At 37.8% G+C, this 24,012-nt stretch overlaps 1 protein-coding gene across 1 annotated transcript in view; it reads left to right on the top strand.

The window, feature by feature from the left end:
- The window catches only part of Aldh-III (Aldehyde dehydrogenase type III), a 42,901-nt gene extending 19,338 nt beyond the window's left edge, over positions 1-23,563 (top strand). The window contains exons 2-11 of the mRNA XM_034979531.2: positions 1,049-1,092; positions 1,945-2,184; positions 7,023-7,244; positions 7,696-7,859; positions 9,952-10,182; positions 10,828-11,031; positions 16,325-16,440; positions 18,182-18,317; positions 18,682-18,832; positions 21,523-23,563. Coding sequence (XP_034835422.1) covers positions 1,049-1,092; positions 1,945-2,184; positions 7,023-7,244; positions 7,696-7,859; positions 9,952-10,182; positions 10,828-11,031; positions 16,325-16,440; positions 18,182-18,317; positions 18,682-18,832; positions 21,523-21,543 — 1,529 coding nt within the window. The 3' untranslated portion in view covers positions 21,544-23,563. The remainder of the gene's footprint in view (positions 1-1,048; positions 1,093-1,944; positions 2,185-7,022; positions 7,245-7,695; positions 7,860-9,951; positions 10,183-10,827; positions 11,032-16,324; positions 16,441-18,181; positions 18,318-18,681; positions 18,833-21,522) is intronic.
- The last annotated feature ends 449 nt before the right edge of the window (positions 23,564-24,012 follow it).

Below are 24,012 nucleotides of genomic sequence, written 5' to 3' on the forward strand. Positions count from 1 at the left end.
TATTCTTTTGTGGTACGGAACCCTAAAAATATTAGTATCTTCATATAAAATTGATATGTTATATAAACAGTAGTAAAGGACTGCCTTGACCTTGTTCCAAGGTACACCGGTTTTAATCTTTGTTATTATTTTAATTACTTGTTAAATAATTATACTCCACACATTTTAAACTATACAGTACAAGCAGGTTTATTTTATTTTTCAACTAGTTTATTCCCGCGACTTCGTCCGTGTGGACCACACAAATTTCAAACCCCTGTTTTACCCCTTTAGAGTTTGATAGCTATCTGCATGCCAAATTTCAGCCCAATCCGTCCAGTAGTTTGAGTTGTGCATTTATAGATCATTCAGTCAGTCAGTAATCTTTTAGAATATTAGCCAAGTTTATCGTGCTTACTAATATTCCTCTTTCCCCTCCAATCAAGCGTAAAGCTTGTACTAGGAGTAGGTACATCAATAGTGCAACGGGTGGGATTTAAACTGGTGACCTTTCGGTTTTCAGTCCACTCCTTTAACCGTTGAGCTATCGAGGCTCTAAACCTTTTCCTTTTATATATATAGATTGTGCTCAGTAACAAATAACAGTTGATAATTAAATATCATTATAATTAGATAAAGCATTAATACAATCACTGAAAAATATGATAAAAACTGTGTTGGTAACAGTTTTATCAAATTTTATCAGATTTCAGTCATATTAATCCACATAATAATAATAATTATTCCAGTAGTCAAAATTCCATGGACATGTATGATATGGAACACCCTTCCAGCATCAGTTTTCCCCTCCACTTTTAATATGGGCACCTACCAGTCCAGAGGCTTCTAAGCAAGCGTGCTCCTTCTTAAGCCGCATCATCACTTGCCATCAGGTCTGATTGTAGTCAAGCGCTAGTTTATAAATTGAAAAGAAAATCTAGAAATAGGTTGTCAAACTAAAAGCATTTTCAAAGTTGCCATAAGTTTAGAAGTTATCACAGTTTTTATTCCAGTTTTGTATTTCTGTTCAAGTAGTTTTTGACTAAATTAAGTTTTATATTTGTTTCAGGAACTTTATCGAGCTCAAAACCCAAGCCAATCAACATTCCAGAGGTAAAAAGATCATAATTAACTACCTATTGTTGTTTAATTAGAAACCATAATATTAGAAGCATACTGAACTAAAAAGTTTCTACAAAGCTAAGGGAAAATATAAGTGTGGTGGTCTCCACATACAGAAACTAGATGCCGCCACATGATTTTCTATGGAGCGCTATAGACCCTGAATCAGGGTTCCGGCTAAAAACCAGGGCTCTATGCTTTTGTATGTGTGCAAGGTAAACAGCATCATGCTGAGTTCTGATCTTTTTTTTAAGGATAGTGCCCACACATGACATAGTTTATTTTGGCGCTTCTGCTCGAGGCCTTTTGGCTTTATTGCGTAAGGTTTGGAGGCGTCAGGGTAACTAAACCCTTAGGTAGGAACAATTGGTGATGTATGGCACAACTTTCAAAGAACAAATGTTTTTTCTTTCTTTCTATATGTATATGCAAGTTCCATGACACCAGCAAGACCTGGAGGCAGGTCTTCCTATTGTTACGATTGAGTGCTCCTGCACAATTGTATCTTTCGCCAGTGTTGAAACTTTTAGCTGAGAGACTTGTTTAGGTATTGGCTAACATAGTTGCCCCAACCATCTTTACATGCCATCAAATTCAGTGCGACAAAGCTATCTTGGGGCGTGGCGAAAATCGGAACTATTGTTCTTGTTTGAATATTCTAAGCCTTTGTTCTCCAACATGTCATGTCATTCAAGTGCCAAGAGAAGCTTGTCGCACTGTAAAAAGAACTCTAACATTGAACCAGCTCAGTTGGTTATTTATCGATATATTATACCATAACTAATCATAATGGCTGAATCCAAAACTCAACCAAAACTCTATAGTCTTTGGTGTTTTACACAGGTTGTACAAAAAGCGCGGGACACATTCAACAGCGGTATAACGAAGCCCCTAGAATGGAGAAAGAGACAGCTAAAGAACCTCTTGCGAATGTACGAAGAAAACAGCGGAGCGATGATAGACGCCCTCGTGAAAGACCTGAGGCGTAGCAAGACTGAGGCGGTACTTTTGGAAGTCGACTACCTTATCAATGATTTGACCAATCTGTTGAATAAGTTCGAAGAGTGGGCGAAGCCTGAGAGGGTAAGTTTCGTTAAATTTGTTAATAGATGTAGAAAGGGCAGAGAAGGTATGATAGACGCGTCAAAAGACTGAACAATCCATACTTTCATTAAAAAATATATATATATATATAAATGCGAAAGTGTGTCTGTCTGCTAGCTTTTCACGGCCCATCCGTTCAACCGGTTTCGATGAAATTTGGTACGAAGATAGCTTGCATCCCAGGGAAGGACATAGCCTACTTTTTATCTCGAAAAATCAAAGAGTTCCACGGGTTGGGTTCCCAAATCGCGGGCATCAGCTAGTGTTGAATAAGTTCGAAGAATGGGCGAAACTGAAAAGGTAAGTATCGTATAAATCGTATAATTCCTAAATTATGAAGGACAGCGGGACTATGATAAAAGTCCATCGTAGTGAGCGACCTGAGGCTGTAAAAACTGTAAAAATAATAGGTTTATGGTTCGATAATAATAAAAGCTTGTCGATAATTTAACTAACTTGTTGAATAAATTCTACGAATAGGCGAAACCTGAAAAATAAGTTGCATAATTATACTTTATTTTCTTCTTTAGAAGATGTTTTCTGGGACTAGCTGATACCCGCGATTTCGTTCATGAGGATTTCGGTTTTTTTAATCCCGTGGGAACTCTTTGATTTTTCTGGAAAAATTATCCTATATCTGTCTCCGAGATGAAGGGTATCTCTCTCTGTACTAGTTTTATCAAAATCGGTTACACGGATAAACTGTGAAAAGATAGCAGACAGACTGACATACAGACACGCTTTCGCATTTATAATATTAGCATGAATAGAAGCTGCTATCTTCAAAACATACTAATGATTTTGATAAATCAACGTTTTATCCTCAAAACAAGTAACCGGTTTAGATTACGTCATACAACGGTTTAACTTTGATTTATTTGCTCAAATTGGATAGCTCGCCGGTTATACAATCCGGTTTGTGGTTGCAATCAGAAACATTCTTGCATACGAGTGCAATAAGTGATAGTCTCAATAGCTCAACCGGTAAAGGAGTAGACTGAAAACCGAAAGGTCGACGGTTCAAACCCCGCCCGTTGCACTATTGTCGTACCTACTCCTAGCACAAGCCTGACGCTTATTTGTAGAGGAAAGGGGATATTAGTCATTTAACAATAACAAATATTTCAAATATTTGAAAAGAGCAACCGCCGAGTTTCTTGCTGGTTCTTCTCGGCAGGAAAGGCATTCCGAACCAGTGGTAGATGCATCCGACTATTCGTAAGCACTTGTAAAAGTTTATACGAATAAAAAAGATTTTCATTTCATTTTCATTTTCATTTCATTTCATTTCAATACTCTACTACTATATTCTTTTTTAAAAAAAAAGCCTACAGCGATTGCTTACTTTGTTTTAAAAAAATCGTTCAAGTCCACTTTCTACGTGATAAAATCGAAAGTTTAATGTTTCTCACAGTGACACCGAAAACTAGATTTGCTGCTGCGATAAAAAAATATATTCTTACAGTAGCCGGCAAGACATCGGCCTTTAGAATGAGATTTTGGCTTTGTAGAGCGTTGTCTCTGTCACTCATAATTCATACCTATGTGACGTTTACTATTCCTAAGAAAATATAAAAAAATAGACTTTATACTTTTTTACCTGTTATCTCCCAAAGTCACCATAATCCAAACTTCATAGTCGCTGATCGTTCCTCCCTTTCTTGGGAACAATACGCAGAGAAACTTGCAGCTTTTATAAAATAACGAAGGTCTGGCACCCGCTGGCTCTCTCTTTATGACGTTGACGACCTCCCTGGCGCACTGGTGAGCGTTGTGGTCTTAATAGTGGGAGGTCCCGGGTTCGATTCCTGGCAGGGGTTTGGAATTTTATAATTTCTAAATTTCTGGTCTGGTCTGGTGGGAGGCTTTGGCCGTGGTACGATGCTGTGTAGAAAACAAAGGGGCACGGGTTTATTAAAAACTGCCATACCCCTTCCAGGTTAGCCCGCTATCATCTTAGACTGCATCATCACTTACCACCAGGTGAGATTGCAGTCAAGGGCTAACTTGTATCGGAATAAAAAAAAAATAAAAAAAAATGTGGGATGAAGAAAGTCAAAATTAAAATTAGATGTGCTCAAATAAAATTCTATTCTCTTGTTACGGTCAGCGCATAATGAGCTGTAAAATTCTCTAAAGTTTTCATCGATAAATTGATAATGAACTAAATCAGTACCAAAATAGAGTTCAAAATAGCGTGCAAAAGATAATTTCTTGTGGATTTTCTCTTGCACGCTATTTTGAACTCTATTCTATTTGTGATTTAGTTAATTATCAATTAATCAAAAAAAATTGCTCGCTGTTTGCTGCTCAGTGCTCTGACCCTACACGTATTTATATGGAACAGTGATATAAAAGTTAGTTTGGAACTAGCCTATGTTTCTATATTTAACAACTAGCTTATGCTCGCGACTTTGTCTGCGTGGACCACACAAATTTCAAACCCCTATTTCCCCCCCTTAGAGGTTGAATTTTCAAAAATCCTTTATTAGCGGATGCTTACGTCACAATAGCTATTTGCATGCTTAATTTCAGCCCGATCCGTTCAGTAGCTTGAGCTGTGCGTTGATAGATCAGTCAGTCAGTCACCTTTTCCTTTTATATATTTAAGATTAATAAAAAAAATTGCTCGCATTTTGCTGCTCGGTGCGTATTTATATGGAACAGTGATATAAAAGTTAGTATCGAACTAGCCTAATGTTTCTATGGAAGAATTCATGTCCTTGGTGGCAAAATCTTCTAATCTACTTTGTCCACGCGTAGGGTTGCCAGGTCGCCAAACCTAATAGCCGGACAGACCAGCCAGTTTGGCCGGACATTTGGGTAGAAAGGCCGGACACCCTACATTGTTGAAGATTTTGTGTCTTAGTATTAGGTAATAGGTACGACAAAAAAATTGTATGTAAAACCTAACAAAACCTAATAAAAGCCGGACAAGCCGGACACCGTTTATTTTGGCCGGACACGCAATTAAAAAGCCTACCTATGTCCGGCTTTATTCGGACGCCTGGCAACCCTATCCACGCGGCGTGGAAATTTTTGTTAAGTCCAGTGGCATTTTGCTTAAATCTGTACAAACAACTAGTTGTTCAATCCTAATATCCTAATAATATTATAAATGCGAAAGTGTGGATGGTTGGATGTTTGTTACTCAATCACGCAAAGACGGGAGAACGGATTTGGATGAATATAGGAATGGAGATAGATTATACCTTGGATTAACACATAGGCTACTTTTTATCCCGGATAATCAAAGAGTTTCCGCGGGATTTTGAAAAATGTATATCCACGCGGACGAAGTCGCGGGCATCAGCTAGTAAAAAAATATAACGACCTGCCTACGTCACTGATAATAATTACTACATGCATTATATGCATATGCTATAAATTACATATGCACAGCGAACGAAGTCGCCGTCAAGAGTTACAATAGTACTGTATAACTTAAAACAATAGTGTACTCTGTGCTTGCAATCCAGTATCTATCCAGTTCCTGTATTGTAGTTTCGAACGTTTACGTAAAAAGCAAACATGACTTGGCGCGAATCCAGTTGTTGTTGTGTACTATTCCATTCGATACACAAGCGTTGATAACAAATCTACACACGAATACGAATAAGGTCAATACACAATGTTAATGCTATTTATCAGTTCATATAAGTTGACTAGCTTATGCCCGCGACTTCGTCCGCGTGGACTACACTAACGTCAAACCTTCTTAGGATCCTTTCTTAGGATTTCTATGTCATTACAGCTATCTGCATTTGCTAAGCGCAAATCTTGAGAACAGCTGAACCGATTTCGCTAACTCATTTTTTATAATATTCCTTGAAGTACGAGGATGGTTCTTACGGAGAGAAAAATTTAAAAACTGCCTGAAAAAGTCTAAAAAGTCTCTTCTACATTCCCATACAAAAGATTCGTAATAATTCTTAAAAGTCAATTTTAACTTTAATAGCATACCATAAAGTTTAGTGGAGGCGTTCCGGAAAGGCAAAACAATTGAGTGACGTGTTAGGCGGTACGAAGTTCGCCGTGTCAGCTAGTTTATAATAATATAATAAGGCCTTGAGTAGATTGTTACGATGATTCAAAAGGAAAATGCCGATGTTAACCAAAATTATATTTTAGGTATTTAAGTATTACAAATTCAGGTAATTGGGATGATGACTATGTCAAAAATAAATTTTTTCTTAGGATTTATTAAATAGAAGGTCTACCAAAATTTATAAAATCCACGTCCGCTGTTAGTTTTGAGTTTACTTATCATTTTAAATTATTATCGATTAAATTTTCGAAACCAGCAAATCATTGTGACGTCACATGCCAGTATTTCATACAAGCCCGCACACTAAGCGTGCAATGCAATAATGGTATGTGTCGTATCTACTACTTCCACAATATCGCTCTAACGCTGCCCAGTCTGCGATTCTTATTACTGGGGTACCAATTTTATTAGGCCTTTCCAAGAGCGCGCCACTAAACACGGTCCTCCGCCTTCCTCTTCCATCCGCTCTCCACCACCTTCTTCAGGTCATCGGTCCAGCAAGCTGGAGGTCGTCCCAGACTGCGCTTACCGGTACGTGGTCTCCACTCCAGAACACGTCTGCCCCATCGGCCGTCGGATCTGCGACAGACATGACCTGCCCATTGCCACTTCAGCTTCCTAACCCTTTGAGCTATGTCGGTCGCTTTTGTTCTTCTGTGAATTTCCTCGTTCCGGATTTTACCCCTGAGAGTGATATTTTATGTTACCCTAATATTAATTGGTACCCCATCAATAATATTAGTAATGATAAAGAATTTTCTCTCCACAGCCACCAAAAGGTTTTGTCAACATGCTAGACGACGTAGTCATCTTCAACGACCCATATGGAGTGGTACTGATCATCGGAGCATGGAACTACCCTCTTCAGCTGCTACTGTTGCCGTTTGCTGGTGCCATCGCGGCTGGCAACGTCGTGATCTTGAAACCCAGCGAGCTGGCGGTAGCTAGTGCTAAGTTCATAGCTGATACCTTGCCTAAATATTTGGACAATGTGAGTATTATTTTTATTTGTCAAGCCTGTGCCACGGGAAACTTGTAACAAAACGTCGACGCTTCACCTCCACTGGCAGGCGTCAAGTGCTACCTACATTTGACGCTAAGTAGGCTATGAAACGACAAGGTGTCTTTGATTTCACGTCACCTCTAGCCTAATATTTGACTGATGTCGATTCAGGATCAATCCGAGAGTTTCCTCACTCTAGTTCACTCTGAGAAATTATCTCTCTAAAAGTCAACTGCTTTTTTTATCGGCCAATCATTTGCGCTTGACCGCCACGTCACACTATGATGATGATGATCATTGATAATACAACCTTGGTATACGAATTAAAATGACGAAAATTTTCAGTACCTACCTATATTACAATCAAATTAAGCCAAGTAAAAAGTCAGAATTTATATCGGGAATAAAGTTTGCTTTAATCATGACATTTTTTCTGCAGGATGCATTTATCGTAGTGGAAGGCGGCCCAGAGGAAACGACGGAGCTTCTCAAGCAAAAGTTCGATTACATCTTCTATACGGGAGGCACCAACGTCGGCAGGATTGTGTACGCGGCTGCGACCAAGAATCTGACACCTGTCACTTTGGAGTTAGGAGGAAAAAGGTAATTGCAGGATGCATCTATCGTAGTGGAAGGCGGTTTAGAGGAAGCGACGGAGCCTCTCAAGCAAAAGTTCGATTACATCTTCTATACGGGAGGCACCAACGTCGGCAGGATTGTGTACGCGGCTGCGACCAAGAATCTGACACCTGTCACTTTGGAGTTAGGAGGAAAAAGGTAATTGCAGGATGCATCTATCGTAGTGGAAGGCGGTTTAGAGGAAACGACGGAGCCTCTCAAGCAAAAGTTCGATTACATCTTTTATACGGGAGGCACCAACGTCGCGTCGGCACGATTGTGTACGCGGCTGCGACCAAGAATCTGACACCTGTCACTTTGGAGTTAGGAGGAAAAAGGTAATTCGTAATTACAGCACGCGGTAGAAAGTAATGTACATCGGCCATTAAAATGACATTTCGGCTTTGTAGAGCATTGTCTCTGTCACTCATACCTATATGACGTTTTGTCGGTCTCAACGACAGACACGATGCTGTACAAAAATGCTATCTCCTTCTAAAGGTCGATGTACATTACTTTCTGCCGCGTACGTTAATAATGACCGCCAACTTTTTAGCAACTAACATAGCTACGGAACCCTACCTATTGCGTGTTCTGACTCGCACTTGAACAGTTTTAGTAATAGGATTAGATTCGTTAATGGGATTTTTCGGTAACCTTGTTGGTGTAAAGCCTAGAAGCCTATCGCGTAACATTTTGGCCCGACATGCAACTAATCCATTGGTCGCTGTAGGCATTAACTTTTCTATGTATACCATTTTATATATATATATGTCACACGACAGACAGACGGAAGAAAACCTATAGGGTATTTTCCGTTGACCTAGAATCATAAAATTTGGCAGGTAGGTAGGTCTTATAGCACAAGTAAAGAAAAATCTGAAAACCGTGAATTTGTGGTTGCATCACAAGAAAAAAAATTAAAATGTGTTCACACAAACATTTATAAAATACATATACATACATATTTTAACTTGTTAGATGTTAACGGTTAGTTTTTGTACTGCACTGCGCGTAGTCTCTAAAATTAGATATTTAAATATTCACCTTGAACTTGACATTGATGCCTTGTATAAATCAGTACCCTTATTATAAATGCGAAAGTGTGTTTGTTTGTTGGTTTATTGATTTGTCCTTCAATCACGTCGCAACGGTGCAACGGATGGTCATAATTTTTTGAATGGGTATAGATAAAGACCTGTACAGTGACATAGGCTACTTTTTATTCCGAAAAATCAAAGAGTTCCCATGGGATTTTTAAAAACCTAATTCCACGCGGACGAAGTCGTGGGCATCAGCTAGTTAATAATAAGTTACCTTAGTACGTAAGCTTAGATAAAAAACCTGACTGTAGAATTTGTACCTACTTTAAAAATGCATTGAGAATAAAAACATTCACGTGACATGAAAGTATATCTATCGAATCGCCTCGTTTTCGGCTCGGGTAGTAAAACTTGCGCCTCGATTTAAATTTTCTATTTTGCGCACTGGCAACTTATTTGTTATATCATCTAAATATATAAAAAGAAAAGGTGACTGACTGACTGACTGACTGACTGACTGACTGATCTATCAACGCACAGCTCAAATTCGGCATGCAGATAGCTATTATGACGTAGGCATCCGCTAAGAAAGGATTTTTGAAAATTCAACCCCTAAGGGGGTGAAATAGGGGTTTGAAATTTGTGAAGTCCACGCGGACGAAGTCGCGAGCATAAGCTAGTATCTCATATTTTTAAAAGGGGATAGCCTAGTGGTTTAGGACGTCTGCCTTCTTTTCGGTAGGTCAGGGGTTCAATTCCGGGCATGCACCTCAACTTTTTGGAGTTATGTTCGCTATAAGCAATTAAAGATCACTTGCTTTAACGGTGAAAGAAAACATCGTGAGTAAACCTCCATACATGAAAATTTTTCATAATGTTCTCAAAGGTGTGTGAAGTCTGCCAATCTGCACTGGGCCAGCGTGACAGACTATAGGCTTAAACCCTTCTCATTCTGAGAGGCGACCCGTGCTCAATAGTGGGCCGGCGATGGGTTGATCAGGATGATGATGATGATGATTTTTTTAATTTTTCAGTCCAGTATACATAGACAGCACAGTCGACATGGAGATCACCACAAAACGTGTCCTTTGGGGAAAATTTATCAACGCCGGACAGACTTGCATCGCCCCGGACTACGTCCTATGTTCCAAAGAAGTCCAGGACAAGTTCGTGGATTATGCGAAAAAGATCTTAAAAGAGTGGTACGGAGAAGATCCTCAAAAGTCACCAGATCTATGCAGGATTATCAATAGCAGACACTTTGGGTATGTTTTTTTTTCTTGTTCCTTTTTTTTAACGAAAGAAATTAATCTTCTTAAGATACCCAACATCGTGTCAAAGATATTATTCTGCAAAGACGTTGAAATAAATAGAGACTCTCGTTATGATGATGAAATTAAGTGAAGTTCAGTTCGCACAGTGCTGCTGCCTAAAATTAAACAAACTCTTGTCTCTCCCTCTCTCTTCTATCTCTCTCTCTCTCTCTCTTCTCTATCTCTTTTCTCCCTCTTTCTCGTCTCTCTCTCGTCTCCCCTCTTCTAGTTTGGAATTCTCATAGTTTTCGTTTTACGTTTACGTAATTAATTATGAGCTACATCATTATTTTACAAATCCAACAATTGACAATCTAAAAGTGTACAATGGTACCTATTTTGAATAAATGATTTGAATTTGACTCTATCTCTCTCAAAAAAAATGCATTCTGTTAACCAAGTTAATAACCCGTGCTTTCGTGATTCCTTTCGTCAAAGGAAGAGATCGCTTTATCGATAAGGCCGCCTTTGCATGCTACAGCTATCACATTAAGATCCCTGTATATTTTTATTATGTTTACTTGTGTTGTGTGCAATGAAGTATGAAAAATGTTTCTTAGGATTACCTACTTCTCTTATTCAAGTGAAATGTTTCAGCCGCCTTCAGACATTGTTAGATTCAAACAAAGACAAGGTAGTGGTCGGAGGTCGGACCGACGCCCAGGAACGATTCATTTCACCAACCATACTGACCAACGTTACGGGTACCGACAAGATCATGGAAGACGAAATATTCGGCCCCATATTACCGATTGTACCCGTGGAAAATGCCTATGAAGCCATCAAGTTTATTAATGACAGGTATGTTTTTTACAGTCACACAAATGTACGTCATACGTTAATTTAAAAAAAATACTCAGCAAATCGCTCAACCCATTCTAGATTCGACTCCATTTTGATTTCTTGCAGTGCAAGCGAGGACTTAGCAATGATTTTTTTCTTGTTCCTCGTACATTCTCTAAGATTTCGTGTCCGGAAAAGTATGTAGATTTTTTTACAAATTCCTACTTTTGGAGACTTTTCTTTGAGACCTAAGCTGAGATCTATAGATCTAGTTTCGAAATGAAAGTGTCCAATTTGTTGTTAATTCATCATTATTACATATTTGATAAGTACGAAAGTGTTTGTTTGTTTGTTTGTCCTCCAATCACGCCGCAACGGATCGACGTGATTTTTCGGCAGATCAGGAATTTTCAAAAACCTAAATCCACGCCGATGAATTCATGAGCATTAGCTAGTCAGTAAGTACCCTTATTATAAATGCGAAAGTGTGGTCGTTTGTTGGTTTGTCCTTCAATCACGTCGCAACGGATTGACGTGATTTTTTGCATGGGTGTAGATAAAAACCTGGCGAGTGACATAGCCTACTTTTTATCCCGGAAAATCAAAGAGTTCCCACGGGATTTTTAATAAACATAATTCCACGCAGATGAATTCGTGAGCATTAGTTAGTACATACTATTATAAATGCGAAAGTGGGTCTATCTGTCTAAAGCGAGCATCATTTAGTAAATAATAAAAAAGTTCTGGCCAATCAGAATAGGCGTTAGCCAGCTATCTAGGAAATAATTATAGTGCACAATATTGTGCACTCTATACTCCTTAACTCCCACAATCCGATGTGACAGGCGGTTAAAATATTAGTTCAAATGCATACAAATCAAAATGGAGAAGCATAATTAATTCCGGGAGCCATTTTAAATCAATTGACATTCTGAAGCAAACGATTTCACGATTAATATTCGCCGTATTTTGCTTACGGGTTACGTCACAGCCACAAAACTCAAAATAAGTATAGAAATGATAAAGAAGCATGAGGTTGTCGCTGCGCGGATGTGTAGTGGAACATCAGTACGCGCTATTGTAAAAACAGACTATTTTCTAATTTATAGATTAGCGCTTGGCTGCAATCAGACCTGGTGGCAAGTGATGATGCAGCCTAAGATGGAGCGCGCTTGCCTAGAAGATGCCTATTCACTCTTGATTTGAAAGTACCCATATTATAATTGAATGGGAAAACTGAAGTTGGAAGTGTGTTTCAAATCTTAGCGGTTCGAATGTGAAATGAGTAGGCAAATCGCTTCGTACGTATCCGTGGAATTTCGACTACGTACGATTGCAAAACTTAGCGATGCCTCGCGGTACGATAGTAGAAAGGTGAAGTAGGAACCAGGTCGAAATATTATATAATGCGAAAAATTATATATAATAATTTGCATAGCATTACAGTTTGATTTACATTGCTTTGGATGGTAGAGATTTGTTCTATCAAATTATTTTTCTATAAGTGAGTCGCTATAATGCGGCGACATCCAATGAAAGACACGAAGCAACTGATACCATTTCTCCTTATTTAGAATTCTGTGGTCACATTGGTGGCATTAAAAACTACCTTATGTTGTACTGATAAGGCCGATTTTGCAATGTTTTTGGGTGTCTTATAATTAATCATTGATTTTACAGGATACAGTTTTAGATTGGTGTTTTTCATTACATTACCATCAAAGTGGGTGGTGCTTTATGCGTTAGATATCAGTGTGTACGTTATATTTTTTACAGAAGCCTTGGAATTATTGTGTGTGCGTGTGTATGGCTGTGTTTGTGTGAGGGAGGTGTCAAAATATGTTAACGGTTTTGCACCAATGATATTATACATACATTTTAAGAAGTTATAACGCAAAAATTTATCTCCTCACGCGCTATTATAACTTTTTGTGTCAAATTTCATGTCAAAAGTACTATTTTAGTCCTTATGTTAACTTACTTTTGACATGGCATATACCATAAAGTTAAAATAGCGCGTGAGGAGTCATTTTGTACGGACTATAGATAATTATACCTATACCTGTCATAAGTGAAGATTTAAAACGACGGCATATCTCTTTTGCTCTCGTGCGTTTTGTATCTTCCGTCTTACTCATTAGCGAAAAACGAATTTTATACGCCATGGTAACATATCTATGGTATGATATCATTGTTTTGCATAAATTAGGAATCATTATTAAGGATCCATATAGACCACCCATATGACCCATATCCGTGTGTGTTTTTGAAACCAAGTGGTGAAAATATTTTTTTTGAGTTTTTGAATAATTTTCCCGGTAATATTTCACTGTGCATTTTATATAATGTTCAGAAATTACCGGTAGTAAATCAACGAAGATTTTATATGACTTTGAAATATTCTACTATTATAGTGTATTAGCATTAATTTCAAGATTATTTCGCTTGACGACAATCATGCAATATATGCTTTATAATATTGAGTATGGATATATTTTGTATAGGTAATTTTGAGAAAGTACTGGCCATATTTTGCCCGATGTCTCAACCGTCATGTCAAAAGTACGGTTTACCCTCAGACTGAAATCTATAGAGAGCACTTTGACTTTGCTCAGTCTTAAGACAGCGTTATACAGCTGGCATAAATTTGTCTCATTTTTACAGTGTCTTAATTCTGAGCAAAGTCAAAGTGCGCTCTATAGATCTCAGCCTTAGATTAAGGGCTAAAATCATACTTTTGACATGACATTAAACACATAGAGCAAATATGGCGAAACGTTTCTCAAATGTTGCACTATAACTAAGATTTTGTTAATTACTGTAATAAAACGTATAGCTATTGTATGCAAGTTTCCTTACGAACTTTTCAAGTGACAGTTGACAGACATAGGTCATTGATTTTTCTATTCTATTTTTCAATAATTATTTTCACCAGCTAGTTTATATCAATAAAAGATCATTCACCGTGATCCAAAACGCTGTTACAACTGAGTAAGGACCATTTCAGGGATCATCCGTTAGTCCTATATCTCTTCAGCCAGCAAAGCAACATACAAACGCTGGTCAGAGAGCAAACTCGCTCGGGCAGCATCTGCGTGAATGATACGATCATGTTCTATGGCGGTAAGGAGACGTCGAGTAGGGTACTAGCTCTGTGACCGAATTTTTTGCTATTTAAAAAAAAGTTAGAAAATGTAAGTAGGTATGCTCTAAAGTTTGAGCCTCAATAGCTCAACCGGTAAAGGAGTGGACTTAAAACCGAAAGGTCGACGGTTCAAACTCCGCCCGTTGCACTATTGTCGTACCTACTCTTAGCACAAGCCTGACTCTTAGTTGGAGAGGAAAAGGGAATATTAGCCATTTAACATGGCTAATATTCTTTTAAAAAAAAAGTTGTTTGATATTAAAATACACACTTCCAGGCTCAAAAGGGCTAGGACCAGAGCCGGTAAGCCGATACCGAGTGTCTAGTAAACCACGACATAAAAAACCAAGATAATGTTATTCTCTGTGATTTCTATAGTGAAAGTCAAACAAGTCATGTGTTTAAATTGGTTTACGGCAAAAAGTTTTTTCTTACGGAACACTGATTGTGAAATACCAATATCAGCACTTGTCGTAGTTTTAATTTACAAGATAAGCATAATATCACACATAAATCTGATGCTGTTAGTTTGGGAATCCCATTATTTAAATGGTATTTATTACATTGTTCTTGGATATAATCATATCTCAGAATTACCTCTTTATGTTAGCAAATTAATTAAGTTAATTCGTTAAGATAAGTAATCAGCAATTATTTTTTTGTAAAAAAATATTTGACAATAAAACCTTAGTACAAAAGGATTATTGTCCTCGGAAGACAAAAATAAATAGCGGGAAATTCAGCCACAGTGACTGTTTTACAAAATGAACAATTAAAGAAATTTACGACTAACTTACTGCTTACTACGAGTACCTACCTACTTATTATTAAAGTCTCACATTTCATCTTAATTATTTATCGCAAATATGAAATAAGTATGCTTATAAATGCGTAAACTTACAATGAAAAAGATGTTTTATGCGTCATTTTGTAAAGCATATAATTGTATCATAAATAGAAAAAGATGCGTGTACAGCTACGAGTATGTAATGTCTAGTCATAACATTCGTCAAATACATTTCAAGTTTATGTATGCAAGACACATTTTTGAGGTCAAGCCGTCTTATCCATTATATGGTAATTGTTTATATTTAAATGCAATTTATACAAACTGATTCCAATTAATTTATATTGGGTGACCATTCATACTGATTACAATAAAATACGATGATTTTCTGAAAATACTTCGACCATCTGTTGTGCTAGAACTAGATCATTCCTTTCACGTAGGTACATATAAATTGTAGAACCAACTCCCATCGGCGGTATTCAACAAATTCCTAATGGTGATATTCAGACGGTTGTTTATTATTATTATTTATTTATTTTACATCTAATTGGAACGGTAGTGCCACTTACACTGACTTGATGAATATTAAATACAAACACAAAAACACACAAAACGTTAAAAAAAAACAAGGATTTTGAATGTACGCTGAGAACGCTGAATGACCTGTTCATGCAATGCTCTCCGCGTACTTCAGTAACTCCCGAATCAAAGTTATACACCCGTCATTGAAGGGATCCCATTGAGCATTATTGTCCAAAAGCGCGTTGAACGATGCCAATTAACGCGATTTAATCGGTCATTTAGAAAATCGGTCCGTATCGGAAAACAAAAATGTGACTTGCAAATAAACTTAAAATGTCTTTATATACAAGTAATTTTCATGGTAGCGGTAATGTAATTCGGTTTCTGGTGATGGTAGTTGAATGATAGTGTATACTGTATAGTAGTGATGAAAATTGGATGCTAGTTTTAGTGGTGAAGAAAATGGTGACGGCGGCGGAGCATGAGTGGTGTTGGGACTTTCCTGGTGATGGTTTATTGTAAAATTCTTATTAAGTACATATGTTATAAAATCCTTATTCCTGTAAATGTAATTTATCAATATGTAGAGTTTGTTCATAACATTTTTTTATTTAAAAATTATGTACAAAAATATACCTATTGTTGTATCATAACCCTGTTTATCGTAGAAAAAAATGTTCCTGTAAATTTTTGTATAAACGTATAAACTAAACTTATGAGAATGAACCTTAATTTTGTTTCACTAAAAATTCTTTTGTTTCACTCTTACTAAAAACGTGTCTATGATAGGACTGATAATCTATAATTCTATAGTCTATGGTTGTAACGGTGGCGGTTTATATTATCTTTGGTAGGGAAAAACCGCTGGTGTTCTACGTGTTCACATCAGACGACGCGATGCGCAAGAGTCTAACGGAGAACACGAGCAGTGGTGGCATGTGTGTTAACGATACGCTCATGCATATGGGAGGTATGAAATCTAAATATAAGAACAACCGGCCAAGTGCGAGTCAGACTCGCGCACCGAGGGTGCCGTACTACAGTCGTGTTTTTTCGATATTTTGTACGATAAATCGAAAACTATTATGCATAAAAATAAATAAAAATCTGTTTTAAAATGTATAGGTAAAGCCCTTTCATATGATACCCCACTTGGTATATTAATCTTACTGTGAAAGTTGGACATATTAATTTTGTTCATGAACACATTTTAAGTTTTTTTGTGATATAACCACAAATTCACGGTTTTTGGTCCCCTGACGTGTGCTATAACACCTACCTACCTACCTGCCAAATTTAATGATTCTAGGTCACTAGGACAGACACAACAAAGTGATCCTATGAGGCTTCCTTTTTTTCTTTTGAGGTACGGAACCCTAATAGGACTCCCTTTACCTTCCCTTCCCTTTAGGGAGTCTTACAACCCTGTTAATAATTTAAACGTTTATAATCTCTAATTGTCTATCAATCAGCACATGGCCCGCGTGGTAGACTTTGGCTAAAACCCTTCTTACCCTGAGAGGAGACCCGTGCTCTGTAGTGAGCTGGCGATGGTTCGATCATGATGATAATGATTAATGATGAATCTCTATTTGTATATAAAAATTAGTTTTAAATGCTATTAAAGTAAGTATTAAACTAATTGTGTGGCTTTCAGTATATTTTCTGTCAAGCTGATTTACTAAACTATACCTAGCTATCTAATAAAGGGAATTTTTTCGTCTAATTTGTAGATAATATCTATGTGCTAGCACATCTTCTAAGCATGCACAAACTTTTGCTAGCTACGTCTATAGAAAGTGTATTAGATATTTAAAAATATGACTCTCCCGAACAGATACGAAAACTTCCGGAGCTTTGGTTAGTAAAGCCTGACCAGAAAAATAAAATATCTCGCCATACAGCGTAAAACCCGTGGAGTTGAACTAATCTATACAAGATACAAGACCATATACTTAGTAATCATAGACCTAGAGCAAGTTTTTTTTTATTGCTGGTCAGGCACAATGTTTAGCTGTTATATTAATTTATTTTTGCATGCCACTGTTGAGGCGAAAACTTGTTTGCAGATGTTTCTGCAAAATAAATAATTTTAATATTGTAAATGATAACGATTTAGAAAACAATGTACAAGGCGTTTCATGTTTGGGGGAGTCATGCGGGTATGTAGCTAAGAACAAAGAAAATTTTGAGCATAGTAATCGGTGCAAAACTTTTTGGGCTCAGGCGAGCGGACAAGTACTTTTGTCCAGAAAAGGCGAATTCACAGTCCACAACGCACGAGCATAGGACATGGATACGTGCCTTATTTGGTCTGAAGTTCGCACGTAAACTGGTCACATCCAAGGAGTCTCTAATATCTTGACTCGCGCGAACGACCCGCATTGTACGCACGAGTCGAGAGTCTGGTATACTGCACGCGATATACGCACGTATTTCAAATTCGCGCGATGCTTGTAGACGCGAAGTACCTCGCCAACGCGCGTACGCGCGACCAGACTGCATGCAATTGCGCTTTTAGGCCTGACCCAAAAAACTTTGCGGTGATTTGTAGTAGGTATGTACGATTAAATTGCATCAAATGTGAGCACTCCCATAGTTCTTGAAGGATTGGTACCTTTCGTGCCTTTTCGTACGTGTTCGCACGACCTAATTCCGTACGACAGCGCATGCAAAGTGAGCGCGGTCTTATACTAAACTGTAATTTCCAGTTGACACCCTGCCGTTCGGTGGAGTGGGTAACAGCGGCATCGGCGCTTACCACGGCAAAGCCTCGTTCGATACATTCACGCACAAGAAAAGCTGCTTGGTGAGAAATTTCGCGGCCATCGGAGAGAAACTTGCTTCGTAAGTTACATAATTATTTTATACTAGCTTATGCTCCCGACTTCGTCCGCGTAGACTGCACAAACTTCAAACCGCTATAGCGGATGCCTGCGTCATAATAGCTATCTGCATGCCAAATTTCAGCCCGACCCGTCCAGTAGTTTGAGCTTTGCGTTGATAGATCAGTCAGTCAGTCAGTCACCTTTTCCTAATATATATTTAGACTAGATGATGCCTGTGACTTCGTCCGCGTGAATTTAGGTTTTTTTGAAAATCCCGTGGGAACTCTTTAATTTTCCGGGAAAAGTAGCCTATGTCCTTCCCCGGGATGTAAGACGGCTAGTTCCAAAAGCAAGCATTATACTGGTAACATTTGTGTCCCCAGGGGCCGCTACCCGCCTTACACTGACGGCAAGCTGAAATTCATCACGACGCTGATGAGGAAGCGCTCCGGCCCTTCGTTCAAGTACCTGCCCTACTTCATAGCCTTCGCGCTGGGCGCCGGCCTGTCATATGGCATCTTCGCTTGGCAAAAGGTAAAGAAGTAAATATGCCACAGATCCTAATGCCCTCCTCACACGTGGAGACGGCAATGCAACTTATTTTATCGTAAATTAATTATCTGGCAAAGGGCTTTCTCAACCACGAAACATCTAATGCTCTCAAAGTGCGACTCCCATGGTCCATGAAGATATATTAAGCATCCTTGCTTTTATGACAGGCTTATAGATTACTAGCTGATGCCCACGACTTCGTGCGCTTAGACCAAGTATGGGAACTTTATGACTTTCCAGAATAGAAAACCTATAATCACTCTTCGGGTTTGTTTCCCATGCAAAATATCACGTCGATCGGTGTCGCCCCGTTGCGAAGTGATTGAAGGACAAACCAATAAACCAACAAACAAACACATTTATGATAAAAAAACAAGCATTTTATTATAATATGTGATCAGTGATGCACATACGTAATGATGTACGTAGTAAAATTAAGTATATTTGGATTAAAAAGATTGCCTTTTTCATCTCTTGACTCCTGCGTTAACATTTTAATGAAATTCAAGCAGCCAGGAGGCGTGTCCAGTGAACTGTACCGCTAGACTGAAATCGTAACCATTTTAGTCGCGCCGCGTGAGAACAGAAGTTGCGTAGTGTTTGGCTGTCTCCCCGTGTGACAAGGGCCCAAACGTTAGGCCTGGATATACGTAAGGCGAAGGACAAAATAGGACAAATTAGGTTGTGATGATTTTATTGTTCGAAAAATATAGTTACCTACATAAAATGTGTATTGATTAAACTAACTTTACAATATATTGACTATTTTGTATAACTTACAAAGTTATCATAAAAAGTATTAATAGAACTTATAAGTAACTATAGACACCATTACTATTCAATATTAGTACTGAATATATTTTTTCGTATAAGGCTACAGATACATCATATTATAGTTCGTACAAAATGAGAACTCAATCGCCATTTTAACTCTAAGTTGTCAAATGTCATGTCAATAGTACGATTTCAGTCCTTATTTTAAAGGTGAACCGTACTTTTGAAATGACAGTTGACACAAAGTTAAAATTGCGAATGAGATATCGTTTTGTACGCACCTTATTTTAAAGGTGAACCGTACTTTGACATGACAGTTGACATAGAGGTAAAATGGCGAGTGAGATCTCTTTTGTACGCATTATATGCCGATTTATGTTTGAGATATCTATTCATATCTCTAGACTAGAGTAACAGACCTATAAAGCGCACTTTGGCTTTGCCTAAACTTTAAACAGAGTTAAAGACGAAACAGATCATAACACAAGTCTGGCTCGTTTTAACAGTGTCTTAAGTCTTAACAAAGTCAAAGTACCAACTCTATACAGCGAACTATGAAACTCTTATAATGGGAGAGCGTTACATCGCTGACATAAATCTGTCTTGTTTTTACTGAATCTTAAATCTGAGCAAAGTCGAAGTACGCTCTATAAGGCTGAGATCTATAGCGCGCACTTTGACATTGCTCAGACTTAAGACCCTCTTAAAACGAGATAGCGTTATATCACTGACATAAATCTGTCTCGTTTTAACAGAATCTTAAGTCTGAGAAAAGTCGAAGTACGCTCTATAGATCTCAGCCTCAATCATCGCTTCAGTTACATGAAGTCTAAGCTACAAATCATATTTATATTTAAGCACAAAATAGGTACTTAATGGGGCCGATTCTCTTGTACACAATCTCTACACTAAACTAAATTAAAAGGTCTAAATCTAGTGCTATCCTTTCCGCAAGCAACATTATGAAAGGGATAGCAATGGATTTAGACGTGTCATTTTAGTTCAGAGTTTGTGTACAACGGAATTAGCCACAATATAGTCTTAATTAGTATTTATTATTGCACGCAAAACGTCCCTAGATATATCCATAGGTTACATTTTAATCTTCGAAATGTATGTGACTTTGTAAGCAAAATATAAAAATTTAATTTCTTAAAATTATATTTTGTTTTATTCTTATTCCCAACCAGTTTGTAGAACTAGCCTAACGATAGTTAAAAACGATGACAAGTACATTAATAAATAATTGCTATTAAAATAATAGTCTGAGAACAACACTGAAGGAAAAATACTTCACGATCACTCTCGAGTCTCGCGTTTCCCCGCTCCGCACACCCTAAAGTATAGTCCGCGACAGGTTGAGATGACATTCTAGGGACGAGCGGGGGGACGGACGCCTCACACACCCGCGCTCGTCAACACCGGGTTTATTCAAATCGTGTGTGACAGACTTACAAATATGGAACGCTATTTTTTCTGTCTTAACTTTAGATGTAATGAGGTTACAAATATCACGTTCCAATAGGGTTAACGCGGGAGCTGTGCGGGTGCTCGGGGCGTTACCTCCCCAATTGCCATTTGAACCTGTCGCGTACTATAGCGTTAGCATGCAACGCTGCCAAGCTTGAAAATTCAGAAGTTTAAAACACTGCTTTTATAAATAAAAACCGGCCAAGTGCGAGTCAGTCTCGCGCACCGAGCGCCATTTTTTCTACCCTGATGGTACTATGTCAGAAATCTTTCCGCAATTCTCAACAACAACTGTACAAAGTATCAACCCAATCAGATAAATAATGCGCGAATGCATAGTAACATACAGATAGACAAACGATTATAATTAGGCATATAAAAAAAACGTTTTAATTTATAAGTAAGTAATTACAAGTTTTTTATTACAGATGGCCTCCGAAGATTTGTAAGCGAGCTGTGATGCTACCGTGATGACTATGTGATTAGGAATCATTATTTAAACTTATATCATAATTACCTACTTATATATAAAGTTAAGTTTTATTTTTATATATCTCTAACTTTGGTTAATCTATAAAATGATTTTTAAAATATTGTTCAATATCTGTGTCACAATTTCCGTACAAATATTTTCGGTTACAAACCAAACGCGTTATTATTAATATGAATAACAGACATATCTTTTTAGTTAGGGTAAACAGAGTACACCTATTAAGTACCACAGTGTAAGAAGACCCATACAGTGATCTAACGTCTTTGACGTTTTCGGAATAGCCAACATCACTATAACTGGTAGCACGTAGGGCTGTCACCTTGCCACTGCAACAAGTAGAAAGAGTGAAACTGATCTCTCCCGCGTCAAGCTCTTTACGGCTCGCACCAAGCCACTGAATTAAATGTATGAAACGTCTATTCCGAACAAAAATCATGTTCTGTAAATTCAGAATTAAAAATTATTATGATAAGATGACATCTTTTTCTTTTTAATATTGCTAAAAAAGGACGGAACATGAATTTTATATTTAAATATTTAAAGCTACTTAAATAAGAGGCTCGCGACTGGCAGCTAAGGTCACGAGGTTTGACAGCTCTTAATTAAATTTAAAATTGTCAACCTGTGTCTATCCTTTTCATATTACATTAGTAAGAAGAGGATGCGAATACTCTAAAATTTAGTTGTGCTCGGGATCAGTACCACTGTACATCAAGTGAGCAATAACGTGTTGCAGCTTGCAAAAAACTTTAATTATTTTATAATCTGTATGTGTCTATGGGACCAACTAACTATTAAATAAGAATTTTCTTGCATTTATTTTATACGTAATATTTATAGATGATTGTTTTATTTTTGTTATGCCTTAATATTCTTTACTTATGGTTTTGTCACAGTTTAATAATCATACAGATTAGCATCGACCTTGCGTCAAATGTGACAGCCGCCGGCCGCGGCATGTTGTTTTTTAAAAACATGCTAAAGTCATTCAAGGATGTAGTAACCTCTGTATGCTGAGACTTAAAGCCAGCCATACAGCTTCTCTGTGAAGGTAAAATGAAGCATGTAAGCTGTGCACGCTAAGTTTAACTAAAAAACTGGTAAACTAGTGAGGCACCTACACCTTCGCATATATGGTAGACAGTATAGCTGATTCCGTGAAAGTGGGCTAGTTTCTCTACTGTATGATTACTAAGCTGTGGATGTGCTAAGGTTATCGGGATGAAAATATTTAAGGATATTGCCCAAGTTGCTTGCCAGGCAATATTATTGCAATAATAAAATAGTAGTTATATTCTAAATAATATCTGTCCCGGCTGTACTCACTGGAACAGCAGGAACTGTCGGGAGACGATCGGCAGCTGTCCCCCCCCCCCCCACCCCAGCCACCCTCACAACGGGCGCTACGTGCGTCCCGCAGTCAAAACCGCGGCGCGTGCGCGAACGGACTCCCTTGAAAAAGGACTTAGAGGAAGGTATGGGTTCGAAACTAGTCGGGCTAACGTCGACTACACACGTGAGTACAGCCGGGACAGATATTATTTAGAATGGAAATCACTCACGGTAGTTTAAATGCTAAAGTAGTTATATTATCTATTATTGTGTTATTTTGGTGAATAGATAAATGTTTTCAAAATATCATATAAAGACTGTTATATTTTTTATTACAATTGCCTAGCTTATAAATAAGCAATGAATGTTCATATAAACATTTGCAGCTGTTGATGTAATATCGCTAATTACACGTACCAGGTATATACGTACTATTTACACTTTTTAATATTTTTCAATGTGGCAACATTTTTTATTTTCTTATTACAATTTACAATATCGTTGAAATATGTAGTAAGTATCTATGATACAAAAATTGTTATTTTGTGCGATTATAAACTAATAATTATATTAATGCAATAAATAAAAATGTTTACTTTTAATACTGCAAGTTACCTGTTTGAAAATAAAAATGGATAAATATATTTTTTTGTATATTATTTTCCTAAATAAATTACAGGCAATCAAAAAGCATGCCTTGCTGGTTTATCCATATAATTTAGTATACCTGAATCATGGAAATGGAATAAAATATACAACGAATATTTGAAACGATCGCAAACCATTCACTGACCTACTAGGTACAGCAAGGGCGGATCCAGCTTTGGTGCCAGGGGGGGGTCACATAGTCGTGGTCAAGTCACAACATCTCGACCTCTTGCGACAGGTCGAGCTGGTAATCGGGGTATGACGAGCGGGGGTTGGGGGGGGACGCCCCGCACACCCGCACGCAGGGCCGTCTTTAACCTATTGGAGGCCCTGGGCACATTAGAATAACGGGGCCCCTATGATCTTGACAGAGTAGGTACTATTTTCTTGGAATAGGGAAAGAAAGCAAATAAGTCTAGACGTATTATAAATGCGAATGTTTCTA

Source organism: Maniola hyperantus, chromosome 20 (genome assembly GCF_902806685.2).
Source record: "Maniola hyperantus chromosome 20, iAphHyp1.2, whole genome shotgun sequence".
Lineage (NCBI taxonomy): Eukaryota > Metazoa > Arthropoda > Insecta > Lepidoptera > Nymphalidae > Maniola > Maniola hyperantus.